General features: G+C 37.6%; 1 protein-coding gene across 1 annotated transcript in view; it reads right to left on the bottom strand.

Annotated features, from left to right (window-relative positions):
• Positions 1-815: 815 nt before the first annotated feature.
• Positions 816-27,923, bottom strand: part of C5H14orf39 (chromosome 5 C14orf39 homolog) — a 48,228-nt gene continuing 21,120 nt past the window's right edge. Inside the window, exons 9-17 of the mRNA XM_054715481.1 lie at positions 26,341-26,471; positions 25,596-25,672; positions 19,720-19,805; positions 19,571-19,629; positions 14,040-14,101; positions 11,050-11,225; positions 8,555-8,699; positions 3,211-3,268; positions 816-1,070 (exon numbers count right to left, since the gene is read on the bottom strand). Coding sequence (XP_054571456.1) covers positions 868-1,070; positions 3,211-3,268; positions 8,555-8,699; positions 11,050-11,225; positions 14,040-14,101; positions 19,571-19,629; positions 19,720-19,805; positions 25,596-25,672; positions 26,341-26,471 — 997 coding nt within the window. The 3' untranslated portion in view covers positions 816-867. The remainder of the gene's footprint in view (positions 1,071-3,210; positions 3,269-8,554; positions 8,700-11,049; positions 11,226-14,039; positions 14,102-19,570; positions 19,630-19,719; positions 19,806-25,595; positions 25,673-26,340; positions 26,472-27,923) is intronic.

Below are 27,923 nucleotides of genomic sequence, written 5' to 3'. Positions count from 1 at the left end.
TAATTAAAAAATACAAAATACAATGATATTGAGCAATATGTTTATATAATTTCATAGAATTTTAAATATCTTCATTTAAGCTATAGAACTGATTAACAAGCAAATGCTGCACTAAAATATATTTTTGTTGAAGACAGGAAACAAAATTTTAAATGTTCTTTTAAAATATTTAAGAAAAAAAAAACAACCATGAACAGTGTCACCATTAAGACAACAATCCGATTTTCAGAAAATGATGTTTCACATTTCCTTTTCTTCTACTAAAGAAATTGGGAAAAAAAACCCTGATAAAATTGTAATTTTATCCCTTGTTGTATTATAAGAAAACACATATTATTAAGGTATTGCTCTTTATATTGTGAGAGTAAAGCGTAAGTGAAACACAGTAATTTTAAAAGCACTTTTTAGTAGCTAAAAACTAAGTACATCTCAACATTAATTCTGCATACTAGTAGTTACTACTAAAAGGTCTTTTGATGGCATGAAGGAGCTCTTGTTCTTATCAAAGCACCTAAAATACTACCAAAATGAAACTTAGGTTCTGTGGAGAAGCAGGCTTCATATTTATAATAAAGATTAAAGGAAAAAACATCAAATTCTATTAAGATTAGTAAAAGTTCTTCCTGAATATGGCTTGCAAAATCAAAACCAAAATAATGATAGTAATAGCTAATACCACAGTGAAAGCAAAATTAAATGACACGGGCTTAAGTTCCTTCAATATTTAAATAATATAATAAAATAATATAATTATGGTAACCCATTATTGCTTTAATTGACAAAAAAAGTCTTTATATTTTAATAATGTACATTTATGTCCTAGAGGATTACAGAGCAGTAAAATAATTCAAGAACTTAGTAATTAGTTCAAAAAAAAGTAAACTGAGTTGTATTTTGTGAGGAAGATGAAAAACCTTTTACAGAAGAAGGGGGTGTTGAGTTTTGATCCTGTTCAAACGAAAATGGAAAACTAAAATCATCTTTTCCAGCTCCAAAGGTATGAGCTGAAGAGTCTGACGGAAAAGAAAATGTAAAGGCATCTTCTCCTTCTGGTTTCCCAAATAAGTTTCCTGAAGAAAATATATACACAATATCATGCTATTCATGTTACATAATTTGTATAACCTACTAAATTACAGTATACAGCATACAATAAATAGGATAACATTGAATCATTTATCTATCATGCAGATATTTAACTGTATTTCTCTTATGTGCAAAGTAATATCCTTTGTAGTATGGAAGGTTATAGAGATTCAAACTTAAATTCTACAGAAGTAGTGTACAAGGTGGAAGGAAGGGTAAAGAACTCAAATGGAGAATATAGCACAGAGGCACAGAAATAGGTATGCATAGGAAATATATGGGTGACAGAAAGCAATTCAGCTTTCAGGAGCACTGAGAAATAATAAAAAGTTATTAAAAGGGAATAAATGAAGCTAAGCTTGGAAAAACTGCTGTATGTCCAGCTACAGAACTGGACTTCATTTGGTAAGTAAAAGAAAGCCACTAAACATCTTCAAGAAGAGATATGACAGGACTTGTACTTCTTTATATAAGAGTTACTCAGGAGAGGATATGTAGAAAGGCTGGAAGAGGAGAGTGTCTAGAATTAAAAAGAACAGAAAGGAAATGATAAAAGCTTGGCCTTACCTAAAATTGCAGCAAAAAGAATGGAAAAAGAAATATTGGATCTAAGGGACATTGCATAAGTCAAATGTATTCAAATATTATTTATGAGTAACTACAATTACTGCTAATGACATTGGTCTAGGACAGTGATGGGCAACCTTTTGAGCTTGGTGTGTCAAACTTCGCCAAAAAACTGAGCATAACTCGGGTAGTGTGTCACTTTGAGGAAAAAACATTATTTCGCAAATGTTTCATCCTCAGGAGCAGCAAATGTTTCATCCTCGGCATGCAGCCGCCTCAGCGGCCGCGTGTCATTAGAAATGGCTACGCATGTCAGTGCTGACACACGTGTCATAGGTTCGCCATCATTGGTCTAGGAAATGACAGAGCAGTGAAAAGGGCTCTATAGTTTCAAAAGAAATTTTTAAAAATCAATTTTACATTAAAAATAACAATTCCCAGAATTGTTATTAAGAAAAAAATATTCTTTTTCATTCATTTTATTATTTAATACTATAGACATATTTCAACATCTTAATTATAACTATTGTTAAGTTATTTAAAATGTACAGTAATCCAAAGACTTACCTGAAACAAGTCTTTTAAAACACCTATATTTCTTCATAGAGAGTACATTAAGCAAAACAATTTAGTTTGTGCCATTTAGAAATTTCATATATTTTAAAACATATTAGTTATTTCACCCTAAATAAATCTGAACCAGCCAGCAGTAGGGTGAATGGGTGGGTAGATGGATGGATTGATTGATTACAGATACTTGAGTACTTCCTCTCTGCCTTTCTCACTTTATTGTTCCACTGACATTCAGTAGACTTAAGGAAGATTGATATAATACAGCTATAGGTCCAGAAAGAACTAAAATATTGGGGGGGGGGGGGAGAGAGAGAGAGAGAGAGAGAGAGAGAGAGAGAGAGAGAGAGAGAGAGAGAGAGAGAGAGAGAGAGAGAGACAGAGAGACAGACAGACACACACATGATGATCAGGTGCCTCCCACATGTATCCCGACTAGGCATGCCCTGACCAGGAAATCAAACCAGCAACCTTTTGGTGCATAGGACAATGTTCGACCAAAGGCCCAGCTATACTTAGTTTCTAATGTCAACAGGTATTTTAGATATGAAGAGATATCAATAATAGTGTCAGAAATAAGGTCAGATGGTTTCACTGGTGAATTTTACCAAACATTTAGAGATGAATTAACACCAATCCTTCTCAAACTCTTCCCAAAAAAATCAAAGAGGAGGGAACACTCCCAAACTTATTTTATAAAGTCAGCATTACCTTGATACCAAAACCAGAAAAGGACACTACCAGAAAAGTAAAGTACAGACTAGTATCCCTCATGAATATAGATTAAGGTGACCAGATCGTCCCGCTTTTGGCGGGACAAAACTGATTTTTAACAATTTGTCCTGCGTCCCACGGCATTTTTCCAAAAATAGGGACTTTTTAAAAACACTGTGGGACGCGGGACAAATTGTTAAAAATCGGTTTTGTCCCGCCAAAAGCGGGACGATCTGGTCACCTTAATATAGATGCAAACTACATATCACTTACCAACTTCTTGTTGTGATGAGAGAGGATTTAAATTTCCTGCAGAATAGTGTTCATTAAACTGAAAAATAATTTCCATTAAGTATTACTCATGAAATCAGTAAAACAGTATACATAGCATTTATATTTGAATCTAAAGTCTGGTTCTTCTAGTAAGCATAATCAGAGTAGACAAAACAGCAACATTCTATATAGTACACTATTGTACTTAAAAAGAGATTTCAAAACTTATCATTTGATTATATTAAAATATTAAAATAAGGCTTATATTAAAATAAGGCTTATTGATTTGATTCTTGGCACAGATAAAATATTAGCAGGCAAAATATATTTTACTAAGGAAGTTCCTACTTTGGAATATTAATAAAACCTAAAATTCTAATTAACTTTTGCTTTATTCTGAAGCCTCTTTTACAAATTAGGTTCTTAATATTGTTTTCCTGCCTATATGCTAAGTGAAATAAGCCAGTCAGAGAAAGACAAGTATCACAATATCTCACTTATATGTGGAATATAATGAACAAAATAAACTGAGGAACAAAACAGATCCAGAGACATGAAAGCATGGAACAGGCTGACCAATCTCAGAGGGAAGGGGGGCAGGGAGGAGGGCAAGAAGAGACTAACCAAAGAATTTATATGCATAATGCACTATTGGACACAGACAATAGTGCAGTAGGCCTGGGAGGGAGGTCCAAAGGGGATGGAAGGGTTCAAAGAGAGAGAAAAAAAGGGGACATTCTAATACTTTCAATAATAAAGATATATTTTTGTAAAGTAATAGGAAGTATGATAGCTTCACATCACTTCAGATCAAGTTTTGCTGCCAAACCCTGTTTCCTCTGTAAAACAAGCTTTTAAAAAATGGAATCATGGCCTTAGCCTGCTCAGTGGTTAGAGTATCAGCCAGCGCACCAAAGAGTCTAGGGTTCGATTCCAGTCAAGGGCATGGACCTGGGTTGCAGGTTCCATCCCTGGCCTCAGTTGGAGCATATGTGGGAGGCAATCAATCAATGTTTCTCACATCAATGTTTCTCTCTTTCACTCTCCCTCCATCCCCCCTCCTTTCCACTCTCTCTGAAAATCAATGGAAAAAATATCCTCGGTGAGGATTTAAAAGAAAAAAAGGAATCCTTACAACAGTTTTCTGTTCTTTTTTAACTTAATATTGCATTATGAGCATTTTTAATGTTATTATTCTTCCAAAACCTGATTTTAATGGCATTTTAATATTTCTCCATAGTAACATACAATGCAGTTTCTTTTTTTAAAATATATTTTATTAATTTCAGAGAAGAAGGGAGAGGGAGAGGGAGAGGGAGAGGAAGAGGGAGAGGGAGAGGGAGAGGGAGAGGGAGAGGGAGAGAGAGAGAGAAGTATCAGTGATGACAGAGAATCATTGATTGGCTGCCTCTTGCACACCCTCCCTCCCCCACTGGGGCTTAAGCCCACAATCCTGGCATGTGCCCTGACCGGGAATCAAACCATGACCTCCTGGATCATAGGTGGATTCGATGCTCAACCACTGAACCATGCCAGCTGGGTGACATACCATACAGTTTCAATCATTCTTTTATTTTGGATATTTAAGTTATTTCTATTTCTTTTTCTAATAAAAAGCACACCTGAATACTGTTATGCACAGATTTACATTTCTTTGACAATTAATAAGGAAAGCTGTTTTTCCCAGAGATTTTATAAATCATTTGAATTTCTTTTTCAGTGAATTATCTAGTCACTATATGGACTTTGTCCATTATCTCTATTGAGGCAGTAATTTTTCTCATTGGTACATATATGCTCTTTTTACATATTAAACATTAAAATACTTAATGTCGCCGAAACCAGTTTGGCTCAGTGGATAGAGCGTCAGCCTGCGGACTGAAAGGTCCCAGGTTCGATTCTGGTCAAGAGCATGTGCCTTGGTTGCGGGCACATCCCCGGTAGGGGGTGTGCAGGAGGCAGCTGATCGATGTTTCTCTCTCATTGATGTTTCTAACTCTCTATCCCTCTCTCTTCCTCTCTGTAAAAAATCAATAAAATATATTTTAAAAAAATAATAAAATAAAATACTTAACATCACATTATCATTTTACCTTTAAAATTTTTAACATGTGAAAATTTGTATGTAACCAAACCCATACTTAAACTTAATTTTTCTTTTGGCTCTTCTTCCATTGTTTTTGTGCTTAGAGACTCAATCCTTCCTCCTCTTAAGCTCTCATAATTTTCACCTACCGTATATTTGCTTTGAAATGTTTTATTTATTTATTTATTTATTTATTTATTTATTTATTTTTGTTAATCCTCACCTGAATATATTTTTTCTGTTGCTTTTCAGAGAGTGTGTGGGAAGGAGGGAGGGAGAGAGAGAGAGAGAGAGAGAGAGAGAGAGAGCGAGAGAGAGAGAGAGAGAGAGACATCCCACTGAGCTACACCAGCCAGGGCAACACTTTTATTTAATGAATCTATAACTTCTATTGCTGTAAAATGAATGCCCAATTTATCCCTACTATTTTGTGATCCCATATTTATCATATTCTAAACTCCTTTGTTTCAAGATTTTGTAGCCCATACCATTGATTAATCTCTCAATCCTTGGACCATTATAATACTATTTTGACTGCTCTAGGTTTATAGGATGTTTATTATTTAGAGAGTGAAGTTACACCCACCAGTATTCTACTTCATGTTATTCTCTTATTATTAATGTCCATAAGATCTATAATGGTATTCTCTCTTTCATTCCTAATGTAATTAAATTGTCTTATCTTTTTGTCAGTCTAGTAAGGAGTTTATAAGTTTTTAAAATATTTTATTTGATTTCAGAGAGGAAAGGAGAGGGAGAGAGAGATAGAAATATCAATGATGAGAGAGAATCATTGACAGGCTGCCTCCTGCACAACCCACACCAGGGATGGAGCCCACAACCTTGGCATATGTCCTGACCAGGAATTGAACTGTGTCCTCCTGGTTCATAGGTTGATGCTCAACCACTGGGCAGGAGTTTATAAATTTTGTTAATATTCTTCAAAGGCCCAAGTTGGCTTTGTTAATTTTCTCTGTTTGTTTTCTATTTCATTGATTTATCTTTCTTAAGACATTTTATGGCCCAGATTATGATCTGTCTTGGTGAATGCACCATCAGTTGCTGGGTGTGGTGTTCTATAAATGTAAGTTAGATCAAGGGGATCAATAGTGTTGTTCTGATTTTATAATGTACATTTATTGACTGTTGTCTAATTATATAAATTGCTGACAGGTTTTAATTGCTTAAAAATCTCCAACTTAGTTTGTGTTTTTACCTATTTATCCCTTAATTCTGTCAATTTTTGTTCTGTATTTTGATGCTGTTAGTAGGCATGTACACATTTGTCATTGTTATATCTTCCTTAAGGATTGACCCTCTTATCCTTATGAAATGCTCCTCTTTATATCTGCCAATATTCTTTGCCTTGAAGATTACCTAAAATGATATTATATAGCCATTGTGACCTTATGCTTACAGTTTTCATGATATACCTTTTCCATCCATTTACTTTCAATCTGTCTTTGTCTTTATATTTCAAGTGTTATCTTGTAGATAACTTATAGTTGGGTCATGCTTTTTATCCATTCTTACAATCTTTACCTTTTAATGGAGTGTTTAATCCATTTATGGTGAATGTAATTATTTTAAAATTTCATATTTTTGTCAAACATTTTACTATTTGTTTTCACTTTGTTCTTATGTATCTAGTTATGCTGTTCCTTCTCTGCCTTCCTTTGGGCTAAATGTCGTCTTAGAATTCCATTTCAGTTTATTACAAATCTTATTTTTTTTAACATTTTTATTATTCTTGGTCAGAAAACTTAGTAATTATTATGCCAATCTCATTCCTCAACCCCACTACTACAAAATCAAAACAAAAGATTAAAGATAAATCAGCTTGCCAGGACTCCAATTAGAATTGGATATTTATAAATTATTTGGGGAAGAAATATATATTTACAATATTTTCTTCCTATACAGGTATGTCATATATCTTTTGATATATTCAATTATATTTTTTCTTTTAAATATATTTTATTCATTTTTTACAGAGAGGAAGAGAGAGGGATAGAGAGTTAGAAACATCGATGAGAGAGAAACATCGATCAGCTGCCTCTTGCACACCCCCTACTGGGGATGTGCCCGCAACCAAGGTACATGCCCTTGACCGGAATCGAACCTGGGACCCTTCAGTCCGCAGGCCGACGCTCTATCCACTGAGCCAAACCGGTTTCGGCCAATTATATTTTTTCTTTATCCAAATGGACATATTTCCTGCTAAAGTTACATACATGTATTTTGCATTTATGTTACTATTGTAAATGAGAATTAACTAACTGTAGTCTATTTTTTAATTCCCCTAGCGATTACTGTTTTTGAAATAATCATTTAGATAAATTGAGATCAAAGTTGAAGACATAAAATACTACAAAATGTATACTAATACTACATCATCCATCAATAAATTTATAATTTCAATATTTTAATATTATGTATTAGATATAGGAATAAAATACTCTAATCCACATAAAATTGGCTGTGACTAAATTAGATAAGCAATAACAATATAATATTTATATTGTATTACATTGCTACTTATGGCATTAAATGGTTTGAACTTTTCTAAGTGTTTTATATACATAAATCCATTTAACAGTAAAAAACCCTATGGTAAAAGTTATTATTTCCATTTTACAGATAAAAAATAGAGTCTTACATACCCCAAATCCTATATCCAGTATACACCAAGTGGTCTGGCTTCAGAGTCTGGTGTTAATCACTATGCTATGCTATCTCTACTAATCAAATAAAGTACATAGTCTTAATTTTCAGTTTCAATTGCTAAATACAGAAATAAGTACTTTATCATGATTTCTATCACTGAACAGGAGAAATCACTATTAGACGGAAATTCTTTAGGTCTTTTAAAATTATTTGATTATAATGTTGTTATATACAATCATGTAGATAGAAAGACCAACTAATAACCTGGAGTTTTTACACTGTGAATATAGGAAATTTGTTTCGAAGTTAAACACATACACTACAAAGCCAGATTAATTTTTAAACTGCCTTTAACTGCAATTCAAAGCATTCCTGCCTTGAGATTCTTTTTTTTAAATAAATATATGTCAATTTGGGGCACCTGAAGTTGAAAACAAAAAATAATGGGTGAATTTTGCTATATTATCAATATTCAGAATCTTTTTAAAAATTGCCTTTGTCCCAAGATAGTTTGGTACTAAAGAATTAAAATTCTTTGCGGTTCTAGTGTACATTTTTTTTTAGAAATAAAACTTTAGCTTCTCATGTTACCTTATCTGATGAGATTTCTGAATCAAATATAGAAGAATCAAATAAATTCAATCCAGGTGATCTAGAAGTATAACTCATAAGAAAAGAAAACCCAGGGGATTCCTTTTGTATTTGATCTTCAGGCATTGTATTTCTGTTTCTGTTATAGAGAAATAAGAAATCACCAAAATGTTACAAACACATTATTTAATATTGCAGAGTGGTAAGTACCATAACAAATGGCAAAGAGCAGTGATTTTCAACCTTTTCGTCTCATGGCACACATAAACTAATGACTAAAATTCTGCAGCACACCAAAAAATATATTTTTTGCTTATATGACAAAAAAAAAGTAGGTATAATTTTGATTCATGCACATCTAACAGCTATTGTTGTGTTGTCATTTTTTTATTTAACCATCTAAGGGAAAAGAGGTTAGTGCCCATCTAAACAGTCAGGTATTGCATGTTTTAAAAATTATTGCCACACACCAGTTGAAAATCACTGACATAGAGGTAAGAATTGACACAATAGGGAAAGGGAGGAAGTAGCTACTGAAGTGACAACCTAAGGAGAAAAAGATGGTTTAAGGTGGAAAATAATGTTAAATTGAGTGGACCAATTAATTATGGAATGATAATAATTCCCACTGAGAATACACTGTTAGGCTCTATTCTAGGTATTTCCATCACCACTAAAGTGCTTTATTCCTCCAAATAACCCTATGAAATAGGTATTATTATTATCACTTTCATTTATATCACTTCTATTTTACAGAACAGGATTTTAATGCATAGAAAGGTTAAATAATTTGCTCCAATTAATGTAGTGCCAGAGTTGGGATTTGAATGCAGCAATCCAGATTCAAAGTCGAGACTCTTAACCTTGATTCTGTAGGTCCTGAAAGCCAGTCACAAAATTATAGTCTTTATGAGAAGCCAGTCATTACAGATTGTTGCATAAGGGAGTTAAATAAAAAAAGATTTGGGGAAAATAATTAGACAAGACAGTATATAAAACAGTGGTTAAAAGTGGGGATTCTGGAAGCAAAACTGGCTGGGTTTGAATCTCAACTCTAACACTAATGAGTTGTATCACCTGTAATTCTGTTTCCTCATCTATAAAATAAGGATAATAACGTACTTACATCTCATAAAGCTGTTGTGAATCTTAAATGAGTAATATTTATAAATTCTTAGTGCTATTGTTTGTTAAATACATAGAAATCTGAAGATAACTTATATAACTACCTCTATGACCATTAATGAATCACTTAACTTTATAGATAGCTTTTCTCATCCATAAAAAGAGGTTTTAGCATATGATTGCCATTCCTTTTACAGTTCGTGATATGATGATGAGTCCCACTTTGAACATGCTATGTTTGAGTCAACAGTATTACATTAATATATATAAAACTCTTACTAGCAATTTAAAATACAGCTGTAGAACCCTGGCCAGTGTTGCTCAGTTTGTTGGAGCATTGTACCATACACTGAAAGACTGTGGGTTTGATTCCCAGTCAGGGCAGGAGGCAGCCGATTGATGTTTCTCTTTCACATCTATATTCTTCTCTCTCTCTTTCCCTTCCCCTCTTTCTAAAAAATAAAAATAAAAATAAATCAGTAAATATATCCTCAGGTGAGGATTAAAAAAACATTTAAATATAGCAGAACACAGGTGAGAGATTCCTGATGAAGTGAAATCTGTTTGACATAGGTTTTAGAGGAATCTCAGGGATCAGCATTAAGGAAGGGAGTGAACTATAAAAGGTCAAAATGCAGCACTAGGCTGACGGGTTCCATTCCAGTGCGACAGCAGCCCCACGGCCACCACACTGACTGACTGAGGGTGGCTGTCAGTTTCAGGTCTTGGAGACAAGCATGGGGATTGGGAGGGGAAGGTAGAATAAAAAAAAAAAATATATATATATATATATATATATATATATATATATATATATATATATATATAATGCATCATTATTTTCTTAGCTGCAAATTAAAAATCTATGGTTTTCAAAGTTAAATAATCATTTTAGAGATATTTATGCCTGTTGATGTTAGTTACAGAAAAGCAATTCTTGCTTTAGACATTGCAACATAAGGAAAAATGACTGCTGTAACATTATTCAATGATGTCTACAATCTACCACATGGGATAACAGCATTTTAAATTTTCCATAGGGTTTTTTTTATCCTTTGGAAAATCTTAAATATATAGACTATTGCACTAGGTAGGTACTCAGGATCTATGCCATCTTCAGCTAAATGTTGCAGGAAAAATGGGGTAGAAGATATATGAAACAAGAATGGCAGAATGTTAATAACTGAATAATTGTTCAAACAGGGTGATAGATACATAGCGTCATTATAGTAGTGTGTATCTCCTTTGTATGTATGACATATTCCATAATAAAAACTTTTTAAAGGTATAGGCATTTTACTATTCCTATCAATTATTTATGTAACTCAAAACATAGATTCTTTAATCATAATTATTAATTAAAATCTTACATTTCAAGTGGGGGGGTTTTAGAGAACAGTAATTTCTCCAAAGATTCGGGTGTTTTCACAGCTTCAGGAGTTCTTAAAAATAAAGGAATTTCAGCAGTCTGTGGAAAATTCTCAGCCCTTTCTTCTACTTCATTATTATTATCTATTGGCTTCCCCAAATGTTCTTCATGTATAACCTGCAAATTCAAAGTAACAGAAAATTATAAAAGTGAACGTTATTGCATTAATAAACTCACATATATAAAAATGTGTGAAGTAGAAAATACCATATTAATGTATGATAGTATCATTACACTAGAGGCGCCGTACACAAAATTTGTGTACTTGGGGGGTGGACAGGAGTCCTCAGCACAGCCTGCACCCTCTCGCAGTCTGGGAGCCCTCAGGGGATGTCCAAGTGATGGCTTAGGCCCGCTCCCCCCGGAGAGCGGGCCTAAGCTGGCAGTCGGACATCCTTAGTGCTGCTGCGGAGGCGGGAGAAGCTCCTGCCATGACCGCTGTGCTCGCCAGCCATGAGCCCGGCTCAGGGTTTCTGGCTGAGCGGCGGTCCCCCTGTGGGAGCCCACTGACCACCAAGGAGAAGCTCCTGCATTGAGCATCTGCCTCCTGGTGGTCAGTGTGCATCATAGCAACCGGTCTTTTCACCATTCGGTTGATTTGCATATTGGCCTTTTATTATACAGGATAAGTAAAATAAAATGAGTTAATGTAAGTAATTGTCCAAACACACAAAATATATCTGTCCAAAACGGGGGAAAAAAGAAAAATTTCCACATCATGCACTGGGTTGAGTTGTATATGGTATCTCCTTGAAAGGGAGAAATAATTTACTTCTAAGCAATCTTGCTCTCATTGCATATGTTCTTTGCATATTTTTTGCCTTTATAAATTCACTAGAGGCCCAGTGCACAAAATTCATGCAGGGGGGAGGTGTGTCCCTCAGCCCAGCCTGCACCCTCTCCAATCTGGGACCCCTCGAGGGATGTCCGACTGCCCATTTAAGCCTGATCCTACCTGGATCAGGCCTAAATGGCCAGTCGGACATCCATCTCACAATCCAGGACTGCTGCCTCCCAACTGCTCGCCTGCCTGCCTTCCTGATTGCCCCTAACTGCTTCTGCCTGCCAGCCTGATCATCCCCTAACCACTCCCCTGCCAGACTGATTGATGCCTAACTGCTCCCCTGCCAGCCTGTTTGCCCCTAACTGCCCTCCCCTGCAGGCCTGGAAACCCCTAACTGCCCTCCCCTGCAGGCCTAGTCACTCCTAACTGCCCTTCCCTGCAGGCCTGGTCCCCCCCAACTTCTCTCCCCTGCAGGCCTGGGTCCCCCCCCCCAACTGCCCTTCCCTGTAGGCCCAGTCGCCCCCAAATTCCCTCCTCTGCCGGTCTGGTCCCTCCCAACTGCCCTCCCCTGCTGGCCTGATCGCCCACAACTGCCTTCCCTTGCAGACCTGGTCCCTCCCAAATGCTCTCCCCTGCTGGCCATCTCGTGGCGGCCATCTTGTGTCCACATGGGGGCAGTCATCTTTGACCACATGGGGGCAGCCATCTTGTGTGTTGGAGTGATGGTCAATTTGCATATTATTCTTTTATTAGATAGAATTAGATAGGATAGAGGCCTGGTGCACGGGTGGGGGCCAGCTGGTTTGCCCTGAAGGGTGTCCTGGATGAGGGTGGGGGTTTCCTTGGGGCATGGGGCAGCCTGGGCAAGGGGCTTGTGGTGGTTTGCAGGCTGGCCACGCCCCCTGGTGACCCAAGCGGAGGCCCTGGTATCTGGGATTTATTTATCTTCTATAATTGAAACTTTGTAGCCTTGAGCAGAGGCCAAGGCAGGCCAGGGCTGCAGAAACTTGGCTTCCTCCATCGCCGGGGGCAACTCATGACTCCTGCTCTCTCTAGCTCCGTGGCTGCCGCCATTTTTGTTGGGATTTATCTTCTATAATTGAAACTTTGTAGACTTGAGTGGAGGCCTGGGCCCGCCAGGATGTGTGGAAAGCTTGGCTTCCTCCATTGCTGGAGAAACCCAATCCTCCTACTCTCTCCATGGCCGAAGCCATCTTGGTTGGGTTAATTTGCATACTCATTCCTGATTGGCTGGTGGGCATGGCTTTTGGGTGTAGTGGAGATACAGTCAATTTGCATACTACTCTTTTATTAGATAGGATTATACTACTTTCTTAGCAAAAATTGAGAACTTAAATAACTAATTTTCCTTTACAATATTTTATATGCTAGCAATGTGGTTTCTAAAATGTTTGTTATACCTAATTCCATTACAGAAACAGTTTGAGTAGCTCCACCAAAAAACTCTAAATGTGCTTTTTACCTGTATTTCTTTACAGCAAAAATCTATGTTGTTTCTCTTGTTTTTCTCAAGTTCTTTATTTTATTTTTTAATTATGTATTGGTTAGGGTGTACAGCTTATGGTTAGAAAATCATATACTTTACATAGAATTCCCCACAATATTTTCAGTACCCCAACTGGCACCATACATAGTTACTGTAATATTATTGACTATCTTTCCTATACTTTTCTTACTTCCCCCTGAATATTTTATAATAACCAATTTGTTTCTCTAGTATGTCTACATATATCATCATTAAAGCTTTCCATTATTAAAAAATATTCTGAATATATTTTTATGATAACCACTGGTCTTAAATTGCTTTGGTAAATTATTCCATCTTACCAAACAAAAATTTTTTCTTCAGTTACAATTTAGTTGTGGTGTCAATATATATATATATATATATATAGTCAATTATTAATGACAACTCTTTTTGTATATTTTCATATAAACTTTTTGTAGCTTCATTTTTTATCTAAAACTCTAAGATTCTATAACATCATAGCCACTTGATTACTAAGTTAATAACATCTATACCTCACATAAATAATCTTTACTATAATAAATCTGAAATAAAAATATAAACTAATATTTAAATTGGAATGTTTGCTGAGAAATTAGAAACCAAACATTTGACTTACTTGTGAAGTACATTTTGATTCTTTCAGTTGTCTTACTGTCCCTGTATCTCCACACTCAGCATCTGTTATATGAGAACAAACTATTTTTTCTTTTTGCAATTTAATTATAAATAAAACATGTCACACCATATGAAATTGCCAATATTTAACTGTTTTTGACCTACAAAAATTATAAGTTCATATAATTCAACACAGCACATAGATCCTATATAATAAAAGCCCAGTTACCATAATGGCAGTACAATCCCTCGACCAGTCACTATGAGGTGCACTGACCACCTCTTGGTCCCTTTCCCCAGCCAGCAGGCTCCCATCGCCTGATGGCAAACAGGGACCCAGGGGTGGGCGGTGGGGGATGCAGGCGGCGCCAGGCCAAGGCTCCCACCCCGCTGGTCGCCCCACACACAGAGGGTGACCTGCGGCGGGGTTAGGGTCAGTGAGTGGGTGGGACCTGCCAACCTCTCAGTCCCTCCTCTCCAGCTGTCAGGCTCCGATCACCTGATGGCAAACTGGGAACTTGGGTGGGTGGTGTGGGGGGGATGCGACCAGCTGCTGGCACCCAGAGAAGATGGCCCTGATCACAGGCTGGGCCTAGGGACCATACCCAGGCATGAATTTCATGCGTTGGGCCTCTAGTAGTAAAATAAAAACTATATGAGCCCAGTCAGCGTGGCTCAGTGGTTGAGCATCGACCTATGAACCAGGAGGTCACGGTTCGATACTGGTCAGGGCACATACCCGGATAGCAGACTCGATCCCCAGTGGGAATGGTGTAGGAGGCAGCTAATCAATGATTCTCTCATCATTGTTGTTTCTATCTCTCTTTCCCCCTCTCCCTTCCTCTCTGAAATAAGAAAATATATATTTTTCAAAAACTATATGAACAGTTTAATGAACAAAATTATAAAGAGAATACCTATACAATCACCACCCATGAAAGAAACAGAAAATTATGAGTACTCTAAAAGGTTTTATATTCCTCATATCCTCCTTTTCAGATGTAAGCACCATTCTGACTTCTGTAATAATCATTTCCTTGATTTGCTTTATATAATTATAATAGAGGCCCGGTGCATGAAATTTGTGCACGGGGGGGGGGTCCCTCAGCCAGCCTGCACGCTCTCCAATTCGGGACCCCACAGGGGATGATGTCCCAACTGCCTCTCACAATCCAGGACTGCTGGCTCCTAACTGCTCGCCTGCCTGCCTGCCTGGTCACCCCTAACCCCTCTGCCTGCCTGCTGGATCGTCCCTAACCACCTCAGCCTGCCTGCCTGATCACCCCTACCTGCTCCCCTGCTGGCCTGATCGCCCCTAATTGCCTCTGCTTCAGTCCCACACCTGGGACCCAGGATTCCCTCCTCTGGCCAGCCGCAGGCATCCAGGACTGGGGACCCAGGCTTCCCTCCCTCTGGCTGGCCACAGGCACCCGGGACCCAAGCCGACTTTGCCCGGGCACAAGGGACCATGGGCAGGCAGCTTCGCCTGGGCTGCAGCCGCACAGGCACCTGGGATGTGGGCAGGTGGCTTCTGCCTCTCCTGGGCCACAGCTACAGGCACTGGCGCCCCCAAGACTGCAGGGTGGGCGGCTTCACCCGGGCCCAGCTTTAGCAGAAAGAACGTCCAGATGATTGTCCAGAAGACGCCTGGTCTAATTAGCATATTACCCTTTTATTAGTATAGATCACCTAAGCCAGTGGTTGGCAAACTCATTAGTCAACAGAGCCAAATATCAACAGTACAACGACTGAAATTTCTTTTGAGAGCCAAATTTTTAAAACTTAAACTATATAGGTAGGTACATTGTTATTAACTTAACTAGAGGCCTGGTGCATGAAATTCATGCACTATGGGAGGGGTGTCCCTCAGCCCAGCCTGCACCCTCTCCAATCTGGGACCCCTCGAGGGATGTCCAACTGCCCGTTTAGGCCCGATCGAGGGGTCCCAGATTGGAGAGGGTGCAGGCTGGGCTGAGGGACACCGATCGGGCCTAAACGGGCAGTTGGACATCCCTCTCACAACCCAGGACTGCTGTTCTGCCTACCTTCCTGATTGCCCCTAATCACTTCTGCCTGCCAGCCTGATCACCCCCTAACCACTCCCCTGCCAGCCTGATTGATGCCTAACTGCTCCCCTGCCAGCCTGTTTGCCCCTAACTGCCCTCCCCTGCAGGCCTGGTCCCCCCCAACTGCTCTCCCCTGCAGGTCTGGGTCCCCCCTAACTCCCCTCCTCTGCCAGCTTGGTCACCCCTAACTGCCCTCCCCTGCAGGCTTGATCGCCCCAACTGCCCTCCCTTGCAGGTCTGGTCCCTCCCAACTGCCCTCCCCTGCTGGCCATCTTGTGGGGGCCATCTTGTGTCCACATGGGGGCAGCCATCTTGTGTGTTGGAGTGATGGTCAATCTGCATATTACTCTTTTATTAGATAGGATAGAGGCCTGGTGCACGGGTGGGGGCTGCCTGGTTTGCCCTGAAGGATGTCCCGGATCAGGGTGGGGGTTCCCTTGGGGCATGGAGCGGCCTGGGCAAGGGGCCTGTGGTGGTTTGCAGGCCGGCCATGCCCCCCGGCAACCCAAGCAGAGGCCCTGGTATCTGGGGTTTATTTATCTTCTACAATTGAAACTTTGTAGCCTGGAGCGGAGCCAAGCCTTCTACTTGCTCCGTGGCGGCAGCCATTTCTGTTGGGATTTATGTATCTTCTATAATTGAAACTTTGTAGCCTTAAGTGGAGGCCTGGGCAGGCCAGGGTGTGTGGAAAGCTTGGCTTCCTCATCGCCGGGGGCAACCCTAGCCTCCCACTCTTTCCAGTTCTCTGGCTGCTGCCATTTGTTTGGATTTATGTATCTTCTATCATTGAAACTTTGTAGCCGTGAGTGGAGGCCTAGGCCAGCAAGGGCAGGCAGAAAGCTTGGCTTCCTCCATTGCCTGGGAAATCCAAGCCTCCCTCCTGCTCTCTATGGCCGCAGCCATCTTGGTTGGGTTTATTTGCATATTCGCTCCTGATTGGCTTGTGGGCGTGGCTTGTGGGCATGGCTTATGGGTGTAGCAGAGTAATGGTTAATTTGCATATTACTCTTTTATTAGATAGGATTAGGGTACTCCTAAGCTGGCCTTTGCTAAAAACTCAAGGGGCCAAAGAGCTGCATGTGGCTCGCGAGCCGCAGTTTGCCGACCACTGACCTAAGCAATATAGTTTACTTTTCCTGTTTTAAAATAATACATGATGAAATAATAATATACATGCTCTTTATCTTGCTTTTTTTGGTTTAGCATATGCTTGTGAGATTCATCTGTATTGTTATACATAGACAAAGTTGCTTACTTTAATGGTATAAAGTATCCCATTGTCCAAACATACATAATATATCTATCTATTCTACTGAAAATTGGCATTTGAAGTGTTTCTACTTTGAGGCTATTACAAACAATAATATCACAAACATTCTTTTACATATACAGTATACTTGCATTTATGCACTTTTATTTCTCTAGGTACAGAGTGGAATTACAAGGTATAGGGTGTGTGTATCTTCTATTTTACAAGATGTTAAACTATTTTCAAAGTTTAGCTTCCCAACTATTTATCCATTTTTGTTATTGCAACTGACCATCCTGAGCTACTCTAGGAAATCATTCAATTTCACCAGACAAAATTATTAGCTCCAATTAGAACTTAGGTGTGGTCTCAATACATGGTCATTTGTAAATGGCAGTTCCTACAATAATTATGAGAGTTCCTATTGCCCTATATTCTCATCAATACTTACCTAGTATTGTCAGACTTCTTAATTTTGCTAGTCTGATCGATGTGTAATAATATCTCATTGTGGTTTTATTATTAAGTTTCCTGATTTGCTGAGCAACTTTTCAGAAGTTTACCTGCCACAAAAGTTTTGCTATTTGAAGTACCTATTTGTGTACTTTGCACAATTTCCAATAGGATTTCTTTTTCTTCTTGATTTGTAGTTCTTTATACATATTTGGAAACTAGTCTTCTGACAGTTCTAAATCATCTTGCCTTCCATTCTTTTTATAGTGTCTTTTGATGACCTAGTGACCTAGCTTCCATTCTTTTTAAGTGTCTTTTGATGAATAGAAATTCTGAATCTTAATATAGCCAAATTTATCAATTTTCTTTTATGATTGGGCTTTTTAATTCATATTTAATAGAACTTCCTTATCTTGAATAGATACTTTTCTACTTTATCATCTGAAAGCTTTATATTTTGCCTCTTGCATTTAAGTCACAATATTATTTTTGCCATATATTAACTTCTTCAAAAATAGGCTTGGAAATTATTGAACAGAGTCTTTTTTCTTCTAAGATAACTATATGCTTTCTTGAGTATGAAACCTCACCATTTCTGCTCATTGCAACTAGAACTACACCACATATATGCATTTCCCTGCATAAGTGTACTAGTGATGTGTTGTTTCTAGAGATTAGCTATTCTTTCCTTGTCTAACACTCAGTCAGCTTGGCATGTATGGAGGATTATAAACAGGTGGAACAGATCACCTGTGCAGATAAGATATATTTCTTTATCCCAGAAGAAAGCAGGAAGAATATCCATTTACATGGATATTTAAATAAGCATATTGTATTGGTTGAATCCTACACTGTGTGAGAAATAGTATATTACATGACTTTTTTGAATATGCATATATTTACAGAATTTTTATACTACCAGAATGAGCCATTTTTAAAACTTTAAAAATAAAAGTCAGCTATCCATATGCTACAGACAAGAAGAGGTGAAAACTTTTATATAGTCTATAAGTAGAATAATTATTATTCATTACTAGGTTACCACAATATGCATACATGTGAACATGATATATTAAAACATGATACATAGATTATACAGAGACAGAGAATGAGTCAGTATTTTCAAGGATGTGTCAAAGTTTCAACAGCTACTTGTTTCTAGGATAATAAATTCATAGATATATATCCTTTGACCTTCCTATAATTTTATTCAAAGATAATAATCCAAGATAGTAAAAGATTTATGTAAAAGAATATAGTAGCATTATTTTAATAGCAAAATAACTGGAAACAAAATATTCAAAGTGAGAGGAGGCTAAATAAATTATAGCACAAACATACAATCATTACAAATAAATTCAACTGAATGGCATGGAAAAACACCCTCAACAATAGTATATCAAGTGGGAAGAAAAAATGCAAAATGATATACATAGCATGTTTCAAATTTGTGGGGAAAATATCAAAGAACAAAACATACATATGCATAGGAAAAAAATCAAGAATATATACCAGTGTGTAAAGAGCCTGTTATGTCTGAGTGGTGGTATTTTTGTATCTTTTACGTTTTTTTCTGTTTCCCAAATTTCTACAATGAAAAGTATTTGTTTTATATTTAGGGTAAAATGTACTTTAAAAACCAGGCATGCCTGGTCAATTAACCAGAGATGCAAACAATCTAAATAACTTATTTGAATAGCATAAAAACCTGATATAATTTGTTAGTCCCAATTCTTAGGGAAAATATAAACAGAAAATAAGTACCTGTATTTTCTTTTTCAAACCATTGATTGAAGTTTGACTGTTTCTGTGGGGTTAGCAATCTAAAATATAGTAAATATAATTTTTATATTATTTGCTAAGTTGATAAATTATTTCAGAAATGAAAGCATTTTCTTATTTTTAAAAGTTACCTGAACTGCATAAAATTCTGTGAACTTTTAATAGCTGTAACATGTGAACATTTTGAGGGGTTATTCATAGCAGAGTCATTAAATATCTGAAGAAAAGAAATTAAGCATTAGAATTTGATACACAAAACAATAAAAATGTTTGGCTTGTCATGGCTACTCAGAGCTCTCCAAGAGCATCGTCACCCTGGTCATCACCATTATTATTTACTAGAGGCCTGGTGCACGAAATTCATGCATGGGTAGGGTGCCCTAGGCCTGGCCGGCAATCAAGGCCAATCGGGGCCTTCCAGCTGCTGGCCGGGGCCTTACTTCTGCGCTGCCCCCTGGTGGTCAGCGCACGTCAAAGTGAGTGATCAAATTTCTGGTCTCCCGGTCAAACTCCTGAGGGGATAATTTGCATACTAGGCTTTTATATAGACTAGAGGCCCGGTGCACAAATTCGTGCACAGGTGGGGTCCGTTGGCCTGGCTGGCGATCGGGGCTGACCGGGGCCATCTCGCCAAGTCCTGATAGGGGCCAGCAGGCTGGGGGGAGGGATCGGGGGAGGTTGGCTGGCTGTGGCAGGTTGGCCATGGGAGTGCACTGACCACCAGGGGGCAGCTCCTGCATTGAGCGTCTGCCCCCTCGTGGTCAGTGCACATCATAGTGACCGGTCATTCCACTGTTCGATTTGCATATTAGCCTTTTATTATATAGGATGACAGTTAATATTTCATTTTTAACTTTAGATATTAATATCTAAGCCATTGCTTTACTACTGTTTGTATTGTCTGTTTCAAGTCTTTAATTTTTCCTGAGTCACTAATTTTAAACAATCCCTGATTTTTCTTATTTAACCAAAATGAAGATATTTTTATTTTAATAGAAAAGTTTATCCCATTTCTTTCTGTTTTAACAGCCACTGGTCTTAATTTTATCATCTTGTTGTACTTTCAGATTATAGAAAATCTGGTCCTTTAAGGAACACCTGTCTCTTAAAGAACAAGTATTCTTTTGATGCCTATTTTAAATATACATTTTTATATACTAGTATGTCTCCTAATACAAGTACTTGTACAAGTATTTTAAGTATTTGTTTACAGTAGATGCCAAGACATAACACTGCTGAGTATGTGCACTTCTATTTTTAATTAGTTCACTGAATCAGTCCTCCAATGTAGTTGTATCAAATTATATTCCCACCGAAACCGGTTTGGCTCAGTGGATAGAGTGTCGGTCTGCGGACTGAAAGGTCCCAGGTTCGATTCCGGTCAAGGGCATGTACATTGGTTGTGGGTACATCCCCGGTAGGGGGTGTGCAGGAGGCAGCTGGTCGATGGTTCTCTCTCATCGATGTTTCTAGCTCTCTATCCCTCTCCCTTCCTCTCTGTAAAAAAATCAATAAAATATATTTTTAAAAAAATAAAATAAAATAATAAAAAATAAGTTATATTCCCACTATCATTGACCTCACTAGATGTTGGCAATTATTTTGATGTCTGAAAACTGATAGGTGAAACCAGGCATCTCATTGGCTTAATTTGCATTTTCCTGTACTTCTGTCAGCATCTTGTTATGTTTAGTGACCCTTATCTTTCCTTTTCTGTAAACTACCTTATCTTTGACCATTTATTTTTCTCTTTTGTTAATTTGTAAGAATTATTATGTATTTATTTGCATATTACTAGTATACATTCTGGATATCAATCTCCTGCCCATTCCATCACTGTCTTTTTGTTGTTAATCCTCACCTGAGGATATTTTTTCCATTGACTTTTAGAGAGAGTGGAAGGGAGGGGGAGAGACAGAGAGAAACATTGATGTGAGAGAGAGACATTACTCACACACGCCCTGACAAAGGTCAGGGATTGAGCGTGCAACCAAGGCATGTGCCCTTGATGGAATCGAACCCATGACCCTTCAGTCTCAAGGCCAATGCTCTAACTACTGAGAAAAACCAGCTAGGGCCCATCACTGTTTTTTATTTTGTTAACATTAGTTGTCATACAGAACTTTTTTATTTTGATGTAGTCCACTAATAAATTTGTCTTTTCTTGTTCCACACTTATAATTACTACATTTTGATAATATTTTAAAATGTTTTGGGATGTTCTGGAATTAGATAGTGATGATGGTTACACTACCTTGTGAATATACTAAAAACCAATGAATCATACTCTAAAATGGTGAGTTTTATGATATGTGAATTATCTCAATACCAAAAGTAAAAAGAGAAACATTTTGATATCTGGTAGTATGAGTGTCCCTACATTCTTTTTTTTTAAAAAAAAACACCACTTTTTTAAATATATAGATATATATTTTACCTCTGTAGTCATTTATTAATCTGTTAATGTAGGGAATCGCACTGATAGGTTTTTCTACATAACATTCCTTGGGAAAAGTGAAGATAGCTTCTTTTTGGAATTGGTTTAGATATCCTTTTTGTTGTATTAATTGGTCAATTTTGATGAATACTGCAAATGAAAATTTAACTGAATTCTGTGTATGTTAGAAACAAAGTTTGCCAATTATGTTATTCAGATCCTCTACATCCTTACTTATTTTTTATCTTACTTGATTTTTTTCCTGTGGCAAAAACTGTCAGTTTTCTATCCTATTCAAAATCTACTTTCCTTTTGTGTTGATTTGAAAAACAAAAACAAAAACAAAAACAAAACCACCTATATTTCTCAACCTCTCTCCAGATAGAGGTGGTCATATGACTAAGTTCTGGCCATTGAAACATTACTATAAGTTGTTTAAAGAGCTTCCAGGAAAGATCTTTAAAAATGGGGCTGAGCTCTGGCCAGGTAGCTCAGTTGTTTGAAGAATCATCCCAATACTCCAAGGTTGTGGATTCGATCCCTGGTCAGGGTACATACAGGAATCACCAGTGAATGCATAAATAAGTGGAACAACAAATCTATGTTCTCTTTCTCCTTTCCCCTTCCTCCTTCTCTCTCTCTCTCTCTCTCTCTCTCTCTCTCTCTCTCTCTCTCTCTCTCTCTCTCTCTCTCTCCCCCCCTCCCTCCCTCCCTCTCTTGCCTCTCTTGCTCTCAAATCACACTCTAAAATCAATTAAACACACAAAAATTTTTTTTAATGGGGCTGAATCAGCTAGCCTTGATCTTCTTCTTCCCTGCCTAGAAGGCAGATATAATAGCAAAGTTGCAATAGTTAGCTTCTAATCATGATGTGACCTTGAAGCAAAAGCTCAGCATTTAAGGATAGCAGGAAAAGAAAGCATAGATGTAGCCTGAGAAATAATGAAATTGTAGAGATGGTGCTATTAGCCCTAATAAAGTGAACTTGCGTCACTTTAGAATTGCAAGAGAAAAAGAAATGTTTATCTTGTTTAATGTTATTTCATGGCTTGGTTTTATATTGTTTCACATATAGCCAAATTCAGAGTCAGCACTGTTTTTGATAGAGCGATCATGTTTTAACTGTTGATTCAGTTGCTTTTTTGAAGTTCTATTGATGTTTCCTTTATATATTTTGAAACTATCATTTAGTGCATCATGGTTATGACTTCTTGGTGAATTATTCTTTTAAAAATATGAAATATATTTATCCTTATTAATGTTTTTAAATCTTGAACTCTATTTTATATATCACTGTTACATTTGGTTTGGCTTTGTTTGCATTTGCCTGATGTATATTTTTCATCCTTTTATTTTCAGCCTTCATTGGTCAAGTTGTTTCAGTTGTTCTGTTTTAAAAGTATTTAGCTGTATTTTGTTTATATATACCATAGAAGCACCTATGTCAGATTTTTATTATTACAGATTTGTTCAAAACTATTTTTGGCACCTTATTTGTTTTCTATTTAAAATGCTTTCTAGTGCCTGCCTGGCGTAGCTCAGTGGTTGAGTTTTGACCCATAAACCAGGTCATGGTTTGAATCCCAGTCAGGGCATATGCTGAGGTTGCAGGCTCAATCCCCAGTGTGGGGCATGCAGGAAACAGCCAATCAATGATTCTCTCTCATCATTGATGTTTCTCTCTCTCTCCCCACCTCTCCCTTCCTTTCTAAAATCAATTTTAAAAATATATTTCAAAAAATAAAATGCTTTCTAGCTATTTTATTTTCCCTCCCATTCCTGACTTCTGTTGGACTAATTTTCTTCATTTCATCTTTTTTTTCTATTGTTTTAAAACTTACACATTCTATTTATCTACTGTTGGTTACCCTTAAATGTTTAACATATGCATAAATTTATATTTTTCCAGCAATATACAGAATTAATCAGTATTTGTATTTTCTCCTTACCTCCAACCCTGAATTAAAAAAAAGAACTTGAGTAAACTTGTTTCCCTCATTTATTTTTCACCTTTATCCCATATTGGATATCATCTAGAATTTTAGTACCATATTTTTAAATTTTTTAAATTAATACATATTTAAAATGAATGTTTCACTAATTACTTTGGTCACCACTACCCCTATATCTGTGTGTATTAATTATGAGTTAATGGAAAGCAATTATATTTTTCATTGAGAATTTCCTTCTGGACTATTTTCAGGAAGAATGAAGGAAGAGAGATGTGCCACACCAGAAGTTAGCTTTCTGGGTGGTGTGCTCCTTGTTCTTTATGCAAATAAATAATCACCCAGAGTACCATCTCTCTCTAACCCAAGCTCCTATATTCACTGCTTCTACCTAGAGACAGTAATCCCATTGCTGACACCTGGCCAAGGGCAGAAGGATTATGAGATGAACAGATGTTAATGAAACTAACACCTACTAAAGTAACCCAATCAATTGCCCGATTCATTGCTCTCAGCTCTATAACTTCGATAAGAGTATTCTATGAAAATCCTGGGCTACAAGTTCCCTCTTCAATCCAATCCTGTTTTCATCCTTCAGAAATATCTGTTTTTGGTCTACTGGGTACAGGGCTTGGTATTTAAAAATATTTTTCTATTATTTTTAGGAGTATATGAGAAGGCTACAGTATATGCTCAGGCTGCCCTGTTGAAACTCTTTTAAGTTTTTTTAGACCCTGAGGTTGTACTAATGGCGGATCCTATATAATAAAAGCCTAATATGCTAAGTGTCTGGTCATCCAGTTGGCCGTTCAACTAATCAAAATGTAATATGCTAATGGTATCCTAAGGCTGCGCAACTGCTCACTATGACATGCACTGACCACCAGGGGGCAGACAGTCGACGGTCAACCAGTCGCTATGACGTGCACTGACCATCAGGGGGCAGATGCTCCGACCAGTAGGTTAGCTTGCTGCTGGGGTCTGGCCAATCGGGACCGAGTGAGATGGGCCGGACACACCCTGTCGCCCTCCCGTGGTCCTTCCCCAGCTGGCCAACCTCCCATGTCTCTCCCCAGCCCCGATCGTGCACCAATGGGGTCCCTCGGCCTGGCCTGTGCCCTCTCACAATCTGGGACCCCTCAGGGGATGTCAGAGAGCTATTTTTGGCCCTACAGCGGAATGACCGGTTGCTATGACACACACTGACCACCAGGGGCAGATGCTCAATGCAGGGGAAGCTCCGCTCAGCCAGAAGCCGGGCTCATGGCTGGCGAGTGCAGCAGCAGTGGCAGGAGCCTCTCCCACCTCTGCGGCAGTGCTAAGGATGTCCAACTGCTGGCTTAGGCCCACTCCACAGAATTGGGCCTGAGCCGGCAGTCGGACATCCCCCGAGGGCTCTTGTACTGCAAGAGGGCACAGGCTGGGCTGAGGGACCCCTCTCCCTCAATGCACGAAATTTGTGCCCCAGGCCTCTAGTATAATATATTTATAACACAAATACAGACAGACAGACACACACACATACACAAACACACAGCATGTCCTAAATAATGCAAGCAAGTATTTAATTTATATTATTAAAAAAGAAATACCAAAAAAAAAAAAGAAAAGAAATACCTACCTGCATATTGTTTTCTTTCTGTTTGGAGTCAACACTGGCAAACTTTGACTGCTTCACAGAACTGTCTTCTTTTTTATCTAGATTATTAAATTATACAACTTCAAATAATTTCCAGAGATAGACTCAAATATCATACCCAACATTTAACCTAACCTTGTAATTTAAAAAAAGTTACATGAATACATAATTTAAATTCAAATATAGAATTATGAAATTATTATACAAATCTTAATTCCTCACTATATAATAGCTATTACAATAACTATGACTGTAAAATGAAAACCAGCTGGCAAAACTACATCTTTATAATGGGGAACCAAAGACAGAGTGGTAATATTAATGACCAGGAGGCAAAAATAGCCAATGTATTTATCTAATACAATTATAGATCTTCTGAATGAATCATGATTCAAATATCTCAGTGACTAAGTCAGCTATCCACTTATTAATAAGACAACTTCTCAAATAAAAAATATATAATTATCCACCCTCCTTTGATAGCTGTGCAACCAAATCAGAACACTTTTTTAAAAAAATGTAGTATGAATGATTTCTCTTTTAAAGAGAAAAAAGGCATGTCTTGTTTGCTCTCAGAAAAAATCAAAGTGGTACTTTCCTGAGTTGACAGGTTTCTAACAGTTTGTTCTTAATTATATCAAATGATAAGTAAAATTGCTTCTTTCTATTTCTTCTTCTAGGTGTTTGCAAAGAAAATTAAGTTTTTGGAAATAAACAGATACTGTACCTATAACTCTTGGTTCTGAAGATAGAATATTTATTGGTCTGACTAATTTCTGTGATTCGTTTGGAAGAAATAATTGACTTTTCTGTGAGGTTTTATTCAATATAAGTACATGTTCATCTTTTTCAAAAATTCTAAAGGGAAGAGTAAATCACATTAAGTATTAGTGAAGTAAGAAAGCCTATATAATTTATTAACCAATGTCACCCCAATAAATTCAATAAAAATTAGCAAATATTAAAGCCAGAAGAGATACTTAGGTATGAGATAGTTAAAACTCCTTATTTCACAGATAAAACTGAGTTCCAGAGAATCTAACAGATCTACCCAATATTATTAAATTACTTATTAGTGTCACAGCTAAAACACACCTTTCCTGATTAAGTCTAGTGCTCTTCTCAGTATATCACATTCTCATTTTTTAAAACACAATAATTTTAACTCTAAACATGTCAAAAATATTTTAAACTAAAATGTCCTATATAATAAAAGCCTAATATGCTAAGTGTCCGGTCATCCAGTTGGCCGTTCAACCAAGCAAAGTATAATATGCTAATGATATGCTAAGGCCGCTCAACTGCTCGCTATGACGTGCACTGACCACCACAGGGCAGACATTCGACCAGTCGCTATGATGTGCACTGACCACCAGGAGGCAGACGCTCTGACCAGTAGGTTAGCTTGCTGCTGGGGTCTGGCCAATTGGGACTGAGTGAGATGGGCCAGACACACCCTGGAGCCCTCCCCGCAGTCCCTCCCCAGCTGGCCAACCTCCTGCATCCCTCCCCAGCCCCAATCGTGCACCAGTGGTGTTCCTCAGTCTGGCCTGCACCCTCTGGCAATCTGGGACCCCTCAGGAGATGTCGGAGAGCTGGTTTTGGCCCGATCCCGCAAGCTAAGTCAAGAGACCCCACTGGTGCACAAATTCGTGCACCGAGCCTCTAGTAATATTTATAAGTAGCATGCTTTTAGATTTTGAAATACTTCAAACTTTAAAAAGATTTATTTAGAAATAATCAACTAGCATGAATACAGAAACCATTAAAGCAACATTATGATCATAAATAAGTATTTTAAGTTTTTTACTGGAAGAGCAATTTCACTGAATATTTTCTAAGTAAAAATTTTTTAAATATTGATGATTAAATAATTAAATAATTATATTACTTGATAATAACTATCAAAATCTATGTTATATAAAATGACTAGTTTCTAAGTTCCTCTCGATATAGAGAATTTTCATATTAAAGATTTGTCAATAGCCTGGCTGGCGTGGTTCAGTAGTTGAGTGTCAACCTATGAACTAGGAGGTCACAGTTTGATTCCTGGTCAGGGCACATGCCTGAGTTTCAGGCTTGATCCCCAGTGTGGGGCATGCAGGAGGCAGCTGATCAATGATTCTCTCCCATCATTGATGTTTTTCTCTCTCTCCCTCTCCCTTCATCTATGAAATCAATAAAAATATATTTTTTTAAAAATTTGTCAATAAAGTGAGATTCTGTACATTTACTATTTTTTTCTAATTAATTTGATTACAAAATTAAAGACACATTACTATGAATGTGAGACATGGGAGAGGGGGGAAT

Source organism: Eptesicus fuscus, chromosome 5, assembly GCF_027574615.1.
Source record: "Eptesicus fuscus isolate TK198812 chromosome 5, DD_ASM_mEF_20220401, whole genome shotgun sequence".
NCBI classification, from domain to species: Eukaryota; Metazoa; Chordata; class Mammalia; order Chiroptera; family Vespertilionidae; genus Eptesicus; species Eptesicus fuscus.
The sequence above is the reverse complement of the archived record's forward strand: the minus strand, read 5'-3'. Positions and strand labels throughout refer to the sequence as shown.